The sequence below is a fragment of the Dasypus novemcinctus genome, chromosome 1 (assembly GCF_030445035.2).
Source record: "Dasypus novemcinctus isolate mDasNov1 chromosome 1, mDasNov1.1.hap2, whole genome shotgun sequence".
NCBI lineage: Eukaryota > Metazoa > Chordata > Mammalia > Cingulata > Dasypodidae > Dasypus > Dasypus novemcinctus.
The window spans coordinates 116069500-116091103 of NC_080673.1; the positions used below are offsets into that span (position 1 = coordinate 116069500).

General features: G+C 37.9%; 1 protein-coding gene across 1 annotated transcript; it reads right to left on the reverse strand.

Moving 5' to 3' along the window:
- Positions 1-11397: 11397 nt before the first annotated feature.
- On the reverse strand, positions 11398-20420 carry DSPP (dentin sialophosphoprotein). Its single transcript, XM_012527349.3, has 5 exons — positions 20196-20420; positions 18837-18913; positions 17682-17768; positions 16538-17530; positions 11398-16080 (listed from the first exon to the last, which is right to left on the reverse strand). The coding sequence occupies exons 2-5, from the start codon at positions 18885-18887 to the stop codon at positions 14218-14220; spliced, it is 2994 nt and encodes a 997-aa protein (XP_012382803.2). The 5' UTR covers positions 18888-18913; positions 20196-20420; the 3' UTR covers positions 11398-14217.
- Between the last annotated feature and the right edge of the window lie 1184 nt (positions 20421-21604).

Genomic DNA, 21604 nt, shown 5'->3' on the forward strand with positions numbered 1-21604 from the left:
TGCATTTTAGGATTTCCTTTCAGCTTTTTCCTCCAAGACATTTTTTATAAATGTTTGTATCTGTTGTTTTGGTATACAAACAATACTAAGATTGCTTTTTTCACCTGGAACTTTGTAATTTTCTATATTATAATGTTTAGTGTACTTCAGAGTGAAACTTGATACAGAGGGGAAAAAAAGATTCCAAAATAGTTAACTCTTAATTTACAAAAGGAAGAAGATTGGCCTGGAGGTAGCAAGTGGAGAAGAGTAGCTCAATCTAAAAGCAAAAGACTTTTAAGAAGCTCTTATTATCAGTAATAGCTCAGTGACAATCATGACAGAGATGTGTAAAAACCTTCCCTTAACACCTTCTAATAAGATCAAGAAAGTGATGTCATCAAAGTGTCTTAGATTCCATGAGATGCTAGACAAATAATTGAATGGGTCTGGGTACAGATACATAGTGTGGCATATTTTCTCCCAAATGCTTTGTTCTTACTTTTACTCATAACTTTTGTTCTAATTGGCACACTTCACTCTTCTAATAAAATGTATAATTTTGGCAAACCAGATTATGCATCTATATTATTTCTTTAAGTATAATATAACTGTAAAAATGTTCACCACTTGCACCATCGAAATATCAGGTGATGACAAGAAAGGTGATGATTAAATAGATTTGAGACTGTTTAGCAGGTACATCAACTATGTGTATTGCTACACTGAGGTATCTTATTTTCGTTTGCAGAATAATAATTACTGACACTTTTGACAATGGTAATTATTACATAACAGGTAAACATTTCATCTAGCATTAAATGCCATGTGATATTGTCATGTCTTCAGTCCTCGTTTGAACTCTATATTTAAGAATCCATAAGAACCAAATTAGAGCTGTCCTGGCTAAATGCAGATGTGAAAATTGCTGACCTTCTCAAAGCATTCTTTTTTTAAAATTTCCTCCCCTCATGCCCCCAGTTGTCTGCTTTCTGTGTCCATTTGCTGCGTGTTCTTCTGTGTCCACTTGCATTCTTGTCAGCGGCACGGGGAATTTGTGTCTCTTTTTGTTGAATCATCTTGCTGTGTCAGCTCTCCATGTGTGCAGTGCCACTCCTGGGCAGGCTGTGCTTTTTTCATGCTGGTTGGCTGTCCTTGTGGGGCACACTCCTTGCACATGGAGGTACCCTACGTGGGAACACCCCTGTGTGGCATGGCACTCCTTGTGTGCATCAGCACTGTGCATGGGCCAGCTCATCACATGGGTCAAGAGGCCCTGGGTTTGAACCCTGGACCTCCCATGTGGTAGGTGGATGCTCTATCCATTGAGCCAAATCCACTTCCCTCAAAGCATTCTTAGAGTCCCATCAATTGTAGGCCAAAAAGGAATTCCTTCTTACAAAAATAATATCTATACAGTATAATAGCTTCTTTTTCTGAATACATAAAATGGCATACATGAACATCATTTTTTATCTATATGCTCCTTTTAATATCTTTCCAAATTCTATTTCTGATAAACTAATCTAATGCTACTTCTCCCCAATGCTTTAACTTTTCAACACTTTGCGTTTTGTGCCCTCATTCCTCCACCCCTTCTCTGTTCTTTCTCTGCTTAGAGAGTCTAATAACTTTACTCTTTACTCTTTGTTGTCAATTACTGTCAGGGTCAAATGATTCCTTTTAGATTTCTTTTCAGGCACTTTGTAAAAAGGAAATATTTCTTTCTTTGCATATTTGGAAGGATTTAATTGGTTTGTTCAAGATCATATTTATTATTACTTTAGGTTAAACCTTTTGAAATTACTGTGTTGTTTTGTTCTGCTAGGCTAAAAGAAGTTGAAATGTAGCAAAAACAGGGCACTATATTACTTCCTTCTTATCTCCCCATCTCATCTCTTTTGTAATTCTCTATGAATCCTATATCTGGGACATTTTGATCTATGAGTTCTATCCCTCAACACATTAACACATTCTGCTTCTAGTCAGTGATTTCCCTTAATCGGAACGGCCTCTTTGCTACCTATAAATAACCTACCAACAACTTCTAAGCACTTCTGCATATATCCTCCCCTTCACTCAGTATTTAATACACGTTTAGTGATTGGATTAGTCTCCAGGTACTATACCAGGAATATAAAGAAGAATAAGACACACTGTCTGCCCTTGAAGAGTTTAAAATCTGATCAGGGATATGATGCATAAACTGATCATCATAAATACAATGCAACAATAATAGTGATATGCAAATGGACAGAGTATTTTGGGTACCCAGGAAGGCCAGTTCCATTTTATCACTTTGTAACAATGCATCCTAAAACTTAGCAGCTTAAAACAAAACTTTATTATTATCTCTTAAACTTCTATATCTTGACTAGGCTAAGCTGACTGGATTTCAACAGGGGTCTCTCAGGTGGTTGCTGTCGAATGACAGTTACGGCTGGAGTCATCTGCAGGTTTCTTCACTCACATGCCAGTGGCTACTGGGATGGCAGGAATATCTGGGGATCAGATGTCCACAATGTCTCACTGATAACATGGTTGCCACAAGTTAGTTAGACTTGATGTGTGAGAGATCCAAGAAGAAGCATTTCCAAGAGACAGGTATGGGACATAAAACACAGATGGATCAGCATTGGCTAGTTGGAGAAACCATCTTCATCTCAGAAAGGAGAAAGAATGAGTGTTAACAAAGGTAAGTTTTAGGGAACGGAGAAGTGAAATACTGATAACCAATCCCAAAATCTGGTCTGTGGACTGTAAATTTCCTTGGTGGTAAAAGTAATGCACGGAGATAAAAGTTCTTCTATTGCTAGAGTAATAATAAGTCTGTAACAGAATAATAATGTCTACTTTAGTCCATTGTTAATTTCCCAATCTTGAGGATTTGGGAATGCACTCTGTTTCTAATTGAGAGAGGATTTAGATCCCATGGGGTAGATGGATGGAACTATCTTGCTTACAGTTGCAAACGCTTTCTGTTCCTTGGGATGGGTGTTGTCCATCATCATCTCCTTACTAGTTGTCCTGGGTGAGTCCAATAAACCGGAGAGTAGGTGTTGCAATTCTGCTGAAATTCAGGGCTCAAACATCACATGAACAGACCAAAGATTTAAGTCTCTGGGATATATCTAACAAGTATAGTGTTAATCATAGGTTCAAATAATAGCAGCAGAGGAGCCATGTGTAGGGAAATATAAATGACTCTAATTTTAGATGTCATGATTACATTTCTTTTAAAAATTCCCAGTTAAAAAAATTCACCAGGTGTTTTTGTTTTTATTTTAACTTCAGGAATTTTCAGAATCTGCTTTTTGCTCTCCAGAGTTTCCCTTTTTAATGATCATCTTTCAGGATAGTTGTTTTATGGATCACATTCTGGGAAATGTCATACAAATGCATCTTCCATCAAGTAGCAAGATGTTGGCAAGAGTTGATTATCTCCAACATGATTTTTAACAAATGAAAAAGGGGAGCTTTCATTGGTCAAAAAGCTGTGCCACAGAACCTATGATATGGTGGAAGGGGATGGTTGGGCAGTGGATGGGGTGATGGTGATGCAGGGATGTGAGTGGGGTCAATGGTGCTGGAATGTGAGGGTGGGCAGAATGAGGGGAGTTGGGTTGGACTATCCATGGAACTGGAGGAAGGACTGGAGGAAGGAAGAGGTGAATTCAGGGGATTTGTAGGACTGTGGTTGAAACAACATGCTGGGAATGTTCTTTTGGCAAATATGGCAGGGGTGGGTCACTGGTATAGGGCATTGGTGGTGGTGGGATATGTGGGAAAGAGTACAACTAGGGTGTGCTTCTGTGGAATATCATATGTTTGTCTTGTCATAGGGTGTTATCTCCCTGAGTGGAGATCCATACAATAAACATGAAAATATTAAACTCCTTTCCTGGGGAGTCCTGCTACATTCTCTAATAGAGGGGCAAGAATCTCTAGAGTATAGGCATATAAGAATCTCTAGGCAGTGCCTATGAAAGAGGACAGACCAATACACCAGACCCTTGATATTAATGCTTGTACTTATGAACCTTGTTCTTATAAACTTGAAACTCAGCCTAGTATTGCCTAAGAGAGACCTAAAAACCTCTTTTTTCCTCAAATGTGACCTCTCTCTAAGCCAAACTCATCATATGAACTCACTGCTTCCCCTCCCCTCCCCCGGCATGAGACATGACTCCCAGGGATGGGTCTACCTGGCATCGAGGGATTATTACGAAGCGCCAACTAGCAATGTATCTGGAAAATGACCTTGATGAAAAAGGGGAAATATTAAATACAAATGAATTTTTATGGCTAAGAGATTTCAAAGTGAGTCGGGAGGTCATTCCAGAGGTACACTTATGCACGTCTCAGGAAGATCTCACTGACTGCCACAGTAAACAGAGCCTCAAGTAGAGGTGCTCCTGGGGACCCTTGAGGCAACTCGACAATACAGGCAGGGCAGACAACACCAGGTAATTGTCACCCTGTTGATGGGCCTCTTCTTGGAATATATGTTAACCTAGCTCCCCATTGTGTTAGAGTTAGACTCGTTTATAATTTTCCCACACCTGGTTCTTCTGCCCCTTTTATTTGAACTTATAATTAGCACTATACCTCTTAGATATATGTCCCAGAGATTAAAAGCTTTGGTCTGTTCATGTGGTGGTTGAGCCCTCAATCTCAGCAGTAGGGACCAAAGTAGACTTATTATTATTCTAGTAATGGAAGAACTTGTAACATTGGTATAAAGACAGTGATCACCAGAGGTTCTGAGGGGAGGGAGAAGGAAGAATAGCTACAACATGGGGCATTTTGGGGACATTGGAATTGTTATGCATGTTACAGGCCATTATATATTTTGTCAAAACATAGAATTGTGTAGTGCACAGTGTAAACCGTAATGTAAATATAGACCATGTTTAGTAGTAATGCTTCAATATGTTCTCATACATTGTAACAAATGTACCACACTGATGAAAGATGTTAATTGGGGAAAGTGTGAGGGGGAAAGTGGGGGGGGGGTGTATGGAAATCCCCGATATCTGTGATATAACATTTATGTAATTTAAAACTTATTTGAAAATAAAGTTTTAAAAATAGGGAAAAAAGCTTGATCCAAACCCTAGATACCTATAAAAGTATAAAGCATCTGTTTCATTTACTTACCAGAAGCTGACTCATTCAGAAGTTGAGTTGAGAAGTGCCCAAATCTGTATTGAGTGTTGACTCCACACTCCAGAAGGGTGGAGAATATACTTATGCATAAGTCTGAGTCCCAGGAAAGCAAATTATGTAGAACTTGGATCTTAACATTAATTTTCCAGATTTAATATAACTCAAAATAACTAAACCTAAGCTCCCTTCCCCAAAACCCACTTCACTACAGATACTGTCTAATACACATACATTCTGCCTGGGTGATATTTTAATAGATTCTAGATGGGATAGTTATGTTAGCCTCAATAGGGGACAATCTGAAATTTTTGGCACATGGAACATGAATTCGTTACTCTTATAATTTATTCAACTCTTAAGTTAGCTGGTTCTCAAAACTTTGATAGTGAAAACACAGATATATATATATTTTTATTTCAAATCCATCATGGATCATCAATATTTTCAATGAAAACAAATTTCTAGGAAAATGATCACACTTAGATTTCATGACAATATTAAGTTGCTATAAAATTTATAAATGCTTACTCTCAATTTCTGTACTTTGTTCTTCTGAACTCTTAACAGTTTGCAGACTGAACCACTCCACGGATAACACTTTGATTAGCACTAATGTAGACAAATGCTCTAAATAACCTTAGAGTATTTCAAGAGATTGAAAGTTAGAATTGTCAGTGGTTTTGCCAAAGCTCTACCCATAAACATTCTGGATTTGGGAATTTTCTCCATGAACATAGTTATGTGAAACAAAACTGAATATATCCAAGCACAAACCCTAATTTTCTTATCTGTACACAAACTCTGATGTTATTTTTATACACAAACCCTAATATTATTGATCTATAATTATTTATGTGATAAGTCTAGGGTAAGTTTAGTTATCAACTGCAATTTTCTTTCAAGATGTTCTTTTTCTAAAGTGTAAGTCCCTGAAAAATACTGTGGTTGTATTTTTGTTTATTTTTCTGAGTTTTTGCTTATTTTATTTGTCCAGGTATAGTCAGACTAGAAATAAGAACTACAATAAGATTTCTGGTTTGAACAAAGATAGCTACAATCTCCTTTCCATTCCTGAAAATGAAATTCATTTCCAATACCTAGCAGATTTTAACAGGTGTAGACTTGAGCTTTACCAAAAGATAAAACCCAGAATCAGTTATAAACATCAGGCTCTTATCTGCCCTTTAGATAAGTCAAAAAGGGTGAGAAGAAATGTGGCAAAATTAAGAATCAGACTTCAGAAACCCAGAGTCATAGAGACTCCTGAGCAAAAATAAAATCTACAAAGTTTATACAAAACAGCATGAATTCTATAAGAGGACTCAAGTTCAGTTTGAGGTGGGAATTGCTAAATCTGGGCATTTGGCCAAATATGGGCTTCTAGTAGCAGAATGAGATAAACATGAAGGAGAAAGATATGAACTTCCCTGTATAAGTGGAGTAGGTCAGAAATGGTGGTGGAAAATTTATGCCATGTTGCAGGGTTTAAACAAGAGAGAGGGAGGTAGCCGTGGCTCAACTGAAAGAGCATCCATCTTCCATATGGATCCATCATCCATCTTCCATATGGAGGGTCCAGGGTTCGATTCCCAGGACCTTCTGACCCATGTGGTGAACTGGCCCACGTGCAGTGTTGCCACGCACAAGGAGTGCCATGCCATGCAGGGTGCCCCCACATAGGGGTGCCCCATGTGCAAGGAGTGCACCCCATAAGAAGAGCTGCCACTCATAAAAAAAAAAGCACAGCCCACCCAGGAGTGGTGCCTCACACACAGAGAGCTGACACAGCAAGAGATACAACAAAAAAAGAGACGCAGTTTCCCAGGGCTGCCAGATAAGGCAAGTGGACACAGAAGAACACACAGTGAATGGACACAGAGAGCAGACAACTGGGGGGTGGGGCGCAGAGAAATAAATAAATAAATAAACGAGAGAGACCTAGGTGCAAAATATGAGGACTATTGGGAAATGAAAATGTATGTTCACAGTACAGACAGTAATCGGCAAAAGAGAAAAGAAAGGGAGTGCTACAAACTCAAAGAATAAGTAGACATCTGAGTTCTGCCAGATTATAAAACAAGGACTAGCAAGGTCAGCAGAGTTTTAGCAGAAACATATCTCCTGAGAGAGTAAAAATAAACTTTGAGTGAGAAAGTAAAAGTTCTCTCACCATTCATCAGACAGGAATAACAAATACAGATAAAGTCAGCAGGAAAAAGAAGGGCAGTTGCAAACTTAGCAGGAAACAGTATTTCTCTCAAGGATGCTAAAGCTATAAAATGTTACAATTCCCTCCCCTACATAGCTTCTGCTTTATTAGTCACTGAGAAACTTTATTCTCTACAATCATAGATTATCAGAGACTTTGCTGTTTGAAATTTTTTCAGTAAGAGTGAAACATCCTACTATTGACTGGAGGATCTAAGCCAGTGTGACGCAGAGAAGCCTCAATTTAGCGCCCTGGTACAGAGATTCAGATAAAGTGTTTCTGGACACAATATTTCACTTCCATCTTAGCTTAGTAGTTTCCAAAGAAAGAAGAGCCTCGTCCACTTTATGATCCAAACATGATGCTGACCCCCTTAACCATGGTCCCACTTTGCTTGTGATTGCAAACACTACTTTACTTAAATCTCATCTAAATGCCACCCTTCTGCAAAATTCTATGATAATTCTATATTTTCCTCCATTTGCTGGGCCACCTTGGTGTTCCTCCAGTGTGTGGACTCCTTCCTTGCATTAGGCTAATAAACTGCTGTTTCTGGTGGCCATAGACCATCAGGCTAGGACAATTCTAATCTATTTCCTAGGACATAACAAGAAAGCTACGCTGAAGTTAGAGAGAGCAGGTCACTCAAAAGAGCTTGCACCTTGGGGCACATATTGGAACCAGGATATTAGGGTGAGACCAGCAGTGTGCTGTGGCACTAAGCCTGATGTTGGTCTATCACAGACTGAGTACTTCTTGCCTCCAGTTCAGATTGGCCTCAAGATATGAAGACGGGGTGAGGATAGTAAGGAAAGATTTGGTTTCAACCGAGGAATGAAGAACTGGGAACCAGATGGTCAAGACTGAGATCCAGGAGCACAAGATTCCCAGGGGTATTAAGGTCAAGCCCAGCAGTCCCTTGCTAAGGGGTTTTCTTAGGGCTCACACAAGGAGATGCCTAGGAATTAAACTCTGTAAAGGACAAAGAGTTTCCTACAAGGACACAGAGTTTTGTTTTTTGAAAGGGAAAATATTGAGGAGGAGAAGAAGCAAAGAAAGTGAACAATGGAGAAGAATAGCCAGTAACAAAACAATGGACTTGGGCATAAGAGAATCATCTTTGTATAAAGCTCTCTGTAAATTCAATATTTCATGCTAGAGTTGGGATTCTGAAATTAAATGGAAAATCAATTGCATCTAAGTTATTGGTGATCTTTAGACTTTATACCATCTTTCTGGGATTGCCCTATAAGAATTAATTCCTTTTTTTTTCTTAAGTATCTGAGTCCAAGATCCTTGTTCAGAGAGAAGTTGGGAACATTGTGTTGACTTGTTTCATTCTCCAGAGGATTTGCTTCCAAGCAGCAGTGAACAGATGACTGTGAGAACATAATGATATTTTAATCTGTGACCCAACTATTCTGTTTTGTTACTGCTCCTTTTAGGGAGAGGAAAATTGTCCATAAATATTTTGGCCCAAAGTTTTTTAAAATGTCTATTACAAACCAAAAGCAAGTCTGGCTTGTGGGAAATTCCATTCCAATTAATAATTTAAAGCATTTATGTGATAAGGTTATCACATAAATAGAGGTTATCCTTTATGTAAGTGATTCATTTTATAACAATAACAAAATATATATATATAAACTCTTACTGAATTTCCTGATTTGTTGTAGGGCAGGTGGGGAAGGTATTCCTGGGCCAGGTTGAGAGGATAAGACCTCTGAGAGCTTGCTTTAAGATCTTACGGTTTCAGTCATATGTAGAGTAATCCCTACCACCAGAAAGTAATCTTTTGAATTCCCAACAAAGCCACCAGCACCATTGTCCCTTGCTCAGAAGGAGATAGCATTACCATGACTCTTTTACTGTGACAAAAATAAATCTAGAGGGAAGCAGATGTGGCTCAAACAATTGCACTCTCATCTACCATACGGGAGGTCCAGAGATCGATTGCCAGGGCCTCCTGGTGAAGGCAAGCTAGCCCACCCAGCAAGCTGGCCCAAGTGGAGAGCTGGCCCACATGGAGTGCTGGCCTGTGCAGCAAGATGGCCTGAGTGGAGAGCTGGCACAGCAAGATGACACAACAAAAAGAGACACAGAAGAGATACAATAAGAGATGCAGCAGACCAGGCAGCTGAGGTGGTGCAAGATTGAGTACCTCTCTTCCACTCTGGAAGGTCCCAGGATTGGTTCCCAGTGTTGCCTAAAGAGAAGACAAGCAGACACAGAAGAACACACCACGAATGAACACAGAGAGCAGACAATAGGGGGTGGGGATGGGGGTAATAAATAAATAAATCTTTAAAAATAAATAACTTAATAAATCTAGAAACCCACTCCCTAATACCACTCTTGCTCTACTATACACACACACACAGTCACATACACACACACACCAATATCGCTTTTTCCTTTTCTATGTTTTTTTAATCATCACTTCAAAAGTGGCGGGGGCGGGAATATAAGAGGTAAGTGGATGTGAAAAATAAATATAAAATGATTATTATAAGTATGATGTTTCATAATGCTTTTTAAAGCAGTGGCTTTCAAACATTTTTGACGGTAATCACAGTAAGACAAACATTTTACACCATGTGCTAATAATATGCACAAACTTTATTTGTGTACGTGTGTATGTATAGATAGATATGATCAAGTTTCACAAAACATTATGTATGAGGCACTCTGATTTTTCTCTTCCATTCTTTCATCATAAAAGGTGTTGGTCATGATTCACTAAACTGATAGCATGATGTCCTAAACGAGTACAGCCTGCAGTTTAAAAAGCAGTGCTCTCATAGAGCTTATTAACCTTTACTCTAGAAAATAATTCAGAACAAATTTTGTTTCTTAAAACTAGACACCTTAGGTTCAAAGGATCTACTCTTGAGATGTTCTTTTGGAGTGCGCCTGCCCCCACTCTTGCCTCCAAGGTCAGCAGGTCAATGCAGATATGGCTTTACAAGAAAGTCAGGATCTCATCTTCCTTCATTATATGCGACATGTGTCCTGGATCAGAACATCTTCCCCAACTCCCCCTTCCCCAAATAAACTTCACTTTTTTCCCATTTTTTCTAGGTCTCTAGTTTACTTTATGATTTATACTCTATACCATATGATTTTATAGTCTTTGACAAAATGTATAATGACCTGTATCCATCAGTACAATGTCATGCATAGCAATTCCAATGCTCCTAAAATGCCCACGTTCCATCTCTTCTTCCCTCCTCTTCCCCCTCAGAGCTTCTGGTACACACTGTCCTTATATCAATATTACAAGTTCTTCCATTACTAGAATAATAATGTCTATTTTGGTCCATGGTTGCATTCCCCCCTTACGTTTGCTTGTTCCTCAATCTTGATGACTTTGGAATTGTGATGCTCACTCTGCTTCGGATTGAGAGGGGGCTTATATCTTATGGGCAGATATCTTGCTTGCAGTTGTTGATACTCTCTACTTTTTGTGATGGGTGTTGTCCATCATCATTTTGTTAGTTGTCCTGGGCGAATCCGATGAACTGGAGAGTAAGCATTGGCTGCAACTCTGCTGAGATTCAAGGTTCAACCGGCAAATGAACAGACCAAAGACTTAAGTCTTTGGGGCATATATTTAACATGAGTAGTGCTAATTATAGGTCAGTAATACTTAAGGTGAGATCTTTACAAGAACTGGCTGAAAATACATACAGCATAAACTACTGTCTCAGGTGATACCTGCAGAGACTCTCATGGGACTGGAAATGACTTTAGAATATGATGGAATGATAGGAGCAGGTTCATAAAATGAAATACTACTCAAGTATGAGAAAAAAAGTATATTTGTGTGCTATGACCAATATTCAAGGAATATTATTAAATGTTTAAAAGTAAGTTAAGAATGGTGTGTATACTAGACTTCTATATGCTTATCATGCATAGAATATTTCTGGAAAGTTCCACAAGATATTTGTAATAAGAGAGGCCACTAGAAAAGAGAAATGGAAGACTGGGAGTCTGGAACAATGGAGATTGAATATTTTGTATACTCTTTCACAGTGTTTGATGTTTTTATTTGATATGTATGCATATATTACATTTTTAATAAATAATAACTAATTTTTAAAATTGTGATGGAAGGAGTAAACATTTTAAAAACTCATTAGTAGGAAGGGAGTTTTCCTTGTGAACAAATCATATAAACAGATGCTTATTATAGCACAGAAATTTATCTCTTTGATTTACATATGCATTACCATTTACAAAGACTTTCAGATCTATTATCTGTGCTTATAACAACGCTTTGAAATTGGTAGAACAGGTAATGTAAGCCTCATTTTACAAATTTTTTAAAACCCTGAAACTTAAAGGATTTAAAAACCAAGAACCTAGTTTAAGTAAAGTTTGGAGTTAGTTACATGACTACTATAGTAGAAACCTGAAATTTTATACTATTATGAGTTTCCAAGTAGTTTATGGATAGCAGTACTTTTAAAGCCTTCAGAAATATTCATTGAAATAGGGATCCCTTAACTAAAAAAATTTCTTGCATAAAGGAGGAAGGAGGTAGAGGGGGGAAAAACCTACTGCAAACTCTTTGTGTAATGTGTGCTTAACCTTTTTAGAACATAAATTGTCAACTACTGACTGGTTGGAAATTAGCATTAAAGAAGTTGCATTCATAACTTCCCTACGTATCTTCATTATTATCTTTTATCAGAACAAATCTAAATAATTGCATAAGTGAAAAAGGAGGGAAATTACAAATCATCACTACAAATACCCTAGAGGTTTATGGCTAAGATATCTCCCCATTTCCATGAGACAAATTCAATTTGCACCTCTTGTTCCATGTAATTATTCACAGCACCCATTTCACCCTTAAATTAGTATCCTAATTTCTACCTTATTAAATATCACTGTTTTCATATACCTTTGAGATCCTCATGTTCTAAGGTTTTGGGTTTCACCCCCAAACTAAGAATTAAACTCATTTGTGCAAAAACAGAATAAAACATGCTTAGATTTTAGCCACATATATGATTTTCAAATAACAAAGAAAAGATGATGTCTAAAGCATTATCTGCCTGCAACTGTTGGCTTTATTTAAAAGAATCATAGCAAGAAGGAAGTTTCACGGTCTGGTCTGGAAATTTCGGCATATTGGGGTTTATAAGGGAAATGCGTGTACCGTATTTATGTATCCATTCATCTGTTGATGGACACTTACGTTGTTTCCATCTTTTGACTACTGTGAATAATGCTACCATGAAAATTGATATATAAATATCTCTTTGAGTCCCTGTGTTCAATTCTTTGGGGTACATACCTAGAAGTAGGATTGCAGCTTTTAAAGGAACTGCCAAACTCTTTTCCGCAGCAGCTGTACCATTTTACATTCCCACCAACAATATACAAGGATTCCTATTTCTCTGCGCCCTTCCCCAACATTTGATATTTTCCATCTCTTTAAGTAATAGCCATGCATACAATGGAATATTAGGTGTAAAAAGGAATGAAGTTCTAGTACATTCTATATATGATTGAATCTTGAAGCTATAATTTTGAGTGAAATAAGCCAAACACAAAAGGACAAATATTGCATGATTTCACTTATATGAAATAGTTAGAATAAGAAAATTCATAATGATAAAAATTAGATTACAGGTAACCAGGGGCCAGGGTAAGCAGAGGGCGAGGCGGGGGCGTGGGGGCGTGGGGGCGTGGGGGCGTGGGGGCGGCGGAGTTTCTATTGGAGGTAATGAAAAAGCTTCAGTAATGGATGGTAGCACAGTACTGTGAACATAATTAATTCCATTGAATGTTACACTTGGAAGTGGTTAAAGTGGGAAATTTTTAGTTGTGTATTTGTTACTACAATTAAAAGTTTTTACAAGTGGGAGGGGCAGAACGTGAACCAAGTTCGACTTGGTGAGACTGATGTGGAAGACAAGGTAACTGACACCGCTTAGAGGTCTAAACATAGATGAACCTCAAGCTCAAAAAACGACCCCTTCCTCAAAGAGCCGTTCATTAAAGTATTCATGTATATATTAATATTTAGGGAGTGGCTACTGTAGAACAAGACACTGTTCGAAGTATGCATTAGATATGTCAATAGCTTTAGGGCCATTTTCTAATTGTGCAGTTGTTTGTGGGAATATAATACTATACATCAGATTTTGTTGTCTAAACCAGCCTCTGAATTCATTTCTAACACATTTAGAATCTCCATAATTTATAATTATCCTGTTCTTTACAAAGATTATCCTAAGACCCAGAAAGGTTAAATAGTTGCTGAGGGTTTTGGGGGTTTTTTTCCTGATACAAATATATTTCTTCCTTAGAATAAGCAAATTAATCAGTAGCAAAGCTGGATATCACTCTAAAATCTTTTACTCAGCAGTAAGTAAGCCACCTATCCAGCTATCCAGAATATATAGTTACTGGAGGAATAAGGTAAAGCCACGGGTTGTTTAAGGCGTGTTTCTTGCTACATTCTCTAAAGCAAGTGGCATTTAAATTTGAAGTTATCATATATTAAGTGATTACTTGAGGTTTCTGTGTAAAGTATTACAGATTATTTTCCTTGTATTTTCCTATTTAGTTTCACACTTTTAACAAAACATATTCAGAATATGAATATATCTTCGCATGCACACACCAAAAGTCATGCATTCAGATTTCCTCTCGGAGGAAATTGAAACTTGGTTCTGAATCTGAAAGTTTGACTTTATCCCCCTGGTTTTTTTCTGAGAAAGTTTACATATCTGGCTTCTGTTTCTCTCTCCCCTTTCTTTACTTTATTGGAAATCTTTATTTCCTATCAATTACTCATCAAACTTTTCACAAAAGAGTTTTTGTGGAGTTTTCCTTTTATTCTAATCATCACTTGTCGAATGATTACTGTCACTGCCTTCACTGTTACTGTCACTGTCACTATCACTTCTGTTGTAGCTGCCATTAGACTCGCTCTTGCTGTCACTCTCATCACTATTGCCAGATGTATTGCTGCTGCTGTCGCTGTCACTGACGCTGCTGTCTGACTTACTGTCACTATCACTGCTGTCACTGCTGTCACTACTATCACTGCTGTCACTGCTGTCACTGCTGTCACTGCTGTCTGATTTGCTGTCACTTTCACTGCTGTCACTGCTGTCTGACTTGCTGTCACTGCTGCCTGACTTACTGTCACTGCTATCGCTGCTGCCACTGCTGCTTGATTTGTTGTCACTGCTGTCACTACTGTCACTGCTGTCACTGCTGCCTGACTTATTGTCACTGCTGTCACTGCTGTCTGATTTGCTGTCACTGCTGTCACTGCTGTCACTGCTGTCTGACTTGCTGTCACTGCTGTCACTACTGTCACTGCTGTCACTGCTGTCTGATTTGCTGTCACTTTCACTGCTGTCACTGCTGTCTGACTTACTATCACTACTGTCACTGCTGTCTGATTTGCTGTCACTTTCACTGCTGTCACTGCTGTCATTGCTATCTGATTCACTGCTGTCACTGCTGTCACTGCTGTCTGACTTACTGTTACTACTGTCACTGTTGTCTGATTTGCTGTCACTTTCACTGCTGTCACTGCTGTCACTGCTGTCACTGTCTGATTTGTTGCCACTGTCACTGCTGTCACTGCTGTCTGATTTGCTTTCACTTCTGTCACTGCTGTCTGATTTGCTGTTGCTGTCACTGCTGTCACTGCTGTCACTGCTGTCTGGCTTGCTGTCATTACTATCTGATTTGCTATCACTGTCACTGCTGTCTGATTTGCTGTTGGTTTCACTGCTGTCACTGCTGTCTGACTTACTGTCACTGCTGTCACTGCTGTCACTGCTCTCACTGCTGTCTGATTTGCTGCCACTGTCACTGCTGTCACTGCTGTCCCTGCTGTCTGATTTACTGTCACTGTCACTGCCATCACTGCCATCACTGCTGTCACTGCTTTCACTGCTCTCACTGCTGTCTGACTTACTGTCACTGCTGTCTGATTTGCTGCCACTGTCACTGCTGTCACTGCTGTTGCTGCTGTCTGATTTGCTGTCACTACTGTCTGATTTATCACTGTCACTGCTGTCACTGCTTTCACTGCTCTCACTGCTGTCTGACTTACTGTCACTGCTGTCACTGCTGTCTGATTTGCTGTCACTGTCACTGCTCTCACTGTTCTCACTGCTGTCTGACTTACTGTCACTGTGGTCACTGCTATCACTGCTGTCACTGCTGCCTAGTTTACCTTCGCTGCTGTCTACTTTGCTATTATCACTGCCATTGTTACCATTGTCATTACTGTCATTGGTGTCTGATGTGCTATTACTGTCAATATCATCTTCTTCTCCGTTTGAGTCACTGTCATTATCATTATCTTTTGACTCATCAGACTTATAATTATCTTCTCGACTACTTCTGTTATTGTCACCTTTGGAATTGGCATCATTATTGTCATTTGATTCATCACTGCTATTAGGATCATCTCCTTGCATGGATTCATCATCAAAATCATAACTGGCATATCCATCACTGCCACTATCGCTCCCAGTCTCGCTGTGTCCAACCTTATGTTTAGGTTCTGATTCCCGGTCAGGTTCTTGCAGGTGGTCAGCCTCTCCTTGTGTCCTGGCATTTCCTTTGCCCATAATCATCACATGTTGTCCTTCATTCTTTTGATCTTCAATGACCTTCCCAGCTTCTTTTGTAATAATATTTCTGTTGCTACTGCTGGGACCTTCAATTTCTGTTCCCTTTGGAATGATGGAGAGAAGAATAATTAGTGAATGTTATGCTGCACAACTGCATTGGTCTGAGGAAGACTGACTAGGGAAAGTAAATAGACAAGAATGAGTTTAGCTTCTAGTACTTCAGAAAGAATTATTTGTGAAAATGTGTTTCATTCAGTGCTTGCTAATACTCTGGTGTTTAGATTCTATAACAACCCATCCACAAGTCCACCCACGAGGAAATTTATAGACATTTACATGGTGCATCATTATGGCTTTTTTAGAATTGCAACCAATTTTTCAGAAATACTGGATTTTTAAGTGTGTTCTGTATCAGAGTCTAATAAGGACTCTGGTATTCCCATTTAAATATTCAAGTAATTTGGATGCTAGTCATGATTTATTACTCTGCTACCATCAGTGGGGAAAGAAAATAGGGGACTTAAACTGCCATTGAAAGAAATCAGCATCACAAACTAACCTTAGGTTGGCTCTTCCCAATAGCGCTTGACTCTGGGTCTTTAGTGATTCCATTTTCCACACTTTTGCTTCCTCTGTGATGGGGATTTGGGGTGCTTTCTCTTCTTTGGCTATCACTGTGTTCTGGAATATAGTCAGAGCCCTCCTCACCCTTAGAGATTTTGTCTCCATCACTGTTATTATGGGAATTTTCATCATCTTCATTTTCATTACTAATTGAATTTTTATCTATGTTATCGCTGTTGACATCTTCTTTTCCATTACCCTGACCATGCTCGCCCTTGCTATTATTAGTGCCCTCTTTCCCATCCCCTGTCTCTTCACCATCATCATCACCAGAGCCCTTGTCTTCAGCCTCATCTGCTCCATTCCCACTAGGACTCCCATCATAATCACCCAGGCCGGCATCATCTCTGTTGCCAGTTCCACTTTTCCCTGAGGTGGTCTCAGCCTCCTTATCATCATTGCTTTCACCTTCTCTCTGAGACGTTATTTCACTTGTATCGTCTTCATTTCTGCAGGAATTCTCATTTATTTCATCCTCACCATCTGTAGTGTTATTGTTTCCAGCTACTCTATTTCCATCTATTTGGACAATAGTGGCATTCTCACTCTGACTTGCATCAACAACATCCCCATTTTGGGTATTTTTGTCAGTTTTTCCATTAATATTGCTCACATTTGCTGCTCCAGCATTATCAATGCTATTTACTTTTCCTCTGATGCCATTTACTGTGGTGCGCTCTTCTTTTCCATGTAGCCCATCATGACCATATGTTTCTGGTATTCCTGTGCCCCCATTCCCATTCTCAGCATTCTCCAATTCTTTTGCTAGCAAAGAACATCTATAAGAACTTTTTCCTCCTACTTCTGTGCACTCAGAGCCATTCCCCTCTCCTTTGTAAACACCTTTTGCATACTGTTTCCTTGCCTTTTCACTTTCATTCACAGGAACACCACCTTCTTTGGTGGTGTCATTGGTGTTTAATTCATCCTGAAATAGAGAAACAATTCAAAATAAATCATTGTTACCATTTGAAATGCAGCAAACAAATTATGAGTGGCAGTTTTTTTTTAAGTTAATGGAATCTTGAAAAAGAGCTTAGAAATAGGAAATAAAATGAAGCACACTTTATATCCTATACCTGTGTTGGCACTTCTGATCTTGCTAGAAGATATAAATTCACAGATTCATCAACAGTATGTCTCTCCAAGGGTTTGATATGAAGAATCTGCAAAAGTAAAAATATTAAAAAATGAATATATTCTTATTTAGTACACATGCGCACACACACATACCCTTCCCCCTTAACAAAGCCCCCCCCCCCAAAATAAAACATATAACACAAAGGCCAAAGTATGATCTAACTAGGTAGAAAAGAGAAGCATGTTACAATGTAGATATAGAATAAAAACTGGGCGTACAGATGTTTTTCACAATAGTATTACCAATTTTATTGAAGTGTTATCCAAATCACTTATCTTAGCTGTAGAAGGAGTATGGTCTTTTACAAAGACAAAGAGGTAGGCCTTTATTGTTTCTGTAAAACAATCCTCTTGCAATAGCACAAGAACCTGAAAATTATCTTGGTCCAAATTACAAAGAGAGGAGTAGGTATAACTAGAACCCGTAAAAATGCAAAATCAAGAGACAAGCTAATTCTGTGCTCTTCAGGAGCACATTTGAGATAGTTGAGAAAATTCTTAACTATGTAAATAACAAAATGTTTGGTATTATGAAAATATACCAAAGTGTTAACCATGGATGTTGGCTAATAAAATTACAAATGGTTTAATTTTTCTAATTTTTCTGTATCTTTGTTCATCTGTATATTACAAATTTTCCATAATAAATGTACCACTGTTTTTATAAAGAGATATAAATAATAGCAATGAAGGTTTTGTTGGAAAAAATACTATTTTTTTCCTACTATTCTTTCTTGAAAACAACTAAATCTAAACAATACAGATTTTGTTGATATTAGAATGAAATTCATAGGGCATGAAGCAAAGAAGTACAAAGTTGTCATTGACTTTTAGACACTGAATGCAAATTAATCTGAATGAATTTTTAAAATAATAATCCTTCTGCCAAAACATGAGTTTCAATTGGAGAAATGAGGACATGAATTAGAGTGCATGTTTGGTTTTACTGAGACCCCACAGATGTCTTGTAAAGTCTTTAATGCAAATCTAAGTGTTCAAACTCAGCTTACCTGCAAAGTCTTATGGAAAAATTTTACTGTTACATTGAAAAAAGATAGCACAGTAAGGAGGTTTTCTGAGGAAGGCATACTTACTGGAATAGCCCATGCTGTTGCCCAAATGCAAAAATATATAATTATCTTCATTTTCTTTAGGAATATTAATCAGTGGGCTGTTTAAAAAAAAAAAGAACAGCACAAAACACAAAATTAATACAGAGCAAAAAAATTTAACTGTAATAATATTATTTTGGTCTGTAAGCAGTTGCCTTATTCCTAGACAAGGAATACATTTCCAACATAAGAACACAAGTCGCAGCATGTCAAGACTCAATGTTCCAGAACATACCTGGAATGTCATGTAGACACACAGGGGTATCATCAGACTCAGCTCTGGTCCAATGACCTAGATTTTTTCTGCATGTGCCAATGAAGGGAAGTAGCTATGTAGGTACGAAGGGTGTAGCCATAACTGTCCTTCAGCTTTTTCTGATGTTAATAACTTCTATCTCTTCTGAATAAAGTTAATCAAGTATTAACTAATTCTGCTAATTTTGACTTAAAAGATGAGGCACTTGTAACTCTCCACCAACCTCCCCAAATCCATATAACTGGACTAGACTAGACTATACGGGAAAGAAATTACTATCATGAGGGAGCCTAGGCTAGTAGAAAGAACATGGACTTTGGATCCACAAAGACCCGGGTTCTAATTCTACCTCTGCTACTTATTGTGTGAGTTTGAGAAATTTAAGTCATTTTGTTAAGCCTTTGGTTCCTCCATTTGGGGTGATATTACGCCTGCATGTCAGGATTATCCCATAGTTTAGCAGAAGAATCTTCCCGGTGAAGCCTTCTCAGACTCCTTTTCAAAGGGTGTTGGATGTCTTACTCCTTTTTACACCCAGCAGCCTCTGTGCACCTCTGTGGTAGCAAATACAGTGTTTTCAAACTGCCTGGTTACTTATATGCTGTTAAGGTTCAGGATAGTATCTTAGTGGTCATCATTTTCCAATGCATAGCTCAGAAAAAACATTTTATGAATTTTTTCTTGAATAAATACTTAATTGTAAAAGTTGTGCGTAGAACAGCTCTGGACACTAACAATGTCTTGATAAATACAGCCATTATTATGTGAGATTTCTAAAAGTATGACAGTCCCTATTAGAGTTCAAATTCAGAAACAGTTTAATATAGACCTTTGACACTTCAGAGATTGTATAAACTCTGTGAATCAAAACCTATATTCCTATTTACTTTGAATTGGATTTCTTGATATAATGACACCATTGCTATAGAAAGGAGGGAAGCATTTTCCCCTATTTCATGAACTCCTATTGGATTTATTGATTGTAATGTTGATTTTATAAAACAGCTTTTATTAAATTTAATATTGGTAGTGGGCAGGAACATAATACTTGTCAATTATCATAAGAGTTATTGGCATTTACTCACAGAAGAGAGGTTGCAGTTCCAGAGTTACCAGGAAAAAGTACTTATTTTGTAGCTATTAAACAGGAAGCCAAGAATAGCTAGACTTTCTTCAGAAATGCTATAAATTAAAATGAGGTTATAGTGACCCCCAGGACAAGTACAGCGCAGAGTTCTGAGGAGTAGACATTTAAGGACAACTGTTTAGTAAGCAGGGCTTATGCTGTCCTCTGCAGCCCCAAGCTAATTATCACCCTGCAGACGCTGCACAGCGTCAGTCTACACTGTGACTTGGAAGAGCCTTGAAGTCCTGGAGAAGTGCCAGTTATGAGGACCAAGGTTACATACATCCTGTTTGTAAATTGCAAATCAGCAATCTGACCAGATTAGCTCCCTTTCAGATCCACTCCCCAACAATTGCATAATGATGCCTGTAAAGGCAGGTAAATGGCTTGAAAGTCCACTATAGAAATTTTGAGCCTAAATTTTGTCAGCCTGGATGCAGAGACTCCAGAATTGTGTGAAATCTCTTCAGCTTGTGATCATCACAAAGGAGACAGTCATATGAATGAGAGCTAGCCATTACCAAGTTAATTTGGACAAGTAAACAGTAGAAAGTACAGCCTAATTTAAGTCTTGTTTGAAAGCCCAGAGTGGATTTTTAAAATCCAGTTTTTTTCCTAAACTGATCAAAGCAACTAGATGATTATCAAATTTCAATCTCAGTTTCCTAACTTTTCTGTAACATGTCTTTTTTCCCCAAAGTCTATCACAATATCATAAAAGGAAAACGGAATGTGACCAAAGTCAGAATCATTAGATATCCTAACTAGAAGTCTTTTAAATCTGCCTTTTAAAAGTCTGAGGTCAAATGGTAAAAAAAAATTTAATTTCCCAGGTCAAAAGTTGATTTTTCAAGGACCAAAAATTAAAGGTAAAGTGGGATTAATTCATTAATAAACACTGGAAGACTATGGGCCTGATACTGTGCCCTGGAAACAGATTTAAGCTCTGCCCTAATAGAGTTGATAAATAATTAATCAGACTTTGAAATGAATGTAACATCAAATTCCCAAATCCATATTTATTTTTAATGAGTCAATGTTTAAATGTTATTATTGTTGCTGTTTTAAAGAGGCAGAAATTGTTTCTTTCCTTTTTCATTAATCCTATCACATCTTAGAATGCAATGCTGAGACTAAAATTATGGTTTCGGTTAAGCTTAAGGTTCTTAATGAATTTTCTCAATAAAAAATAACAGTAATGAAGCTCTGGGGAATTATGCATAAAGTATTCATTCTAATCACAGATTTTTTGGTTCACATTTTAGATTTAAAATATTTGCTTCATCTTACTGTACTTTTTTTGACATATGCAACTGATATTTTAACATAGTGGCTGTGAAAAAGAAATCTTATTCTTTAGTGTGCAAT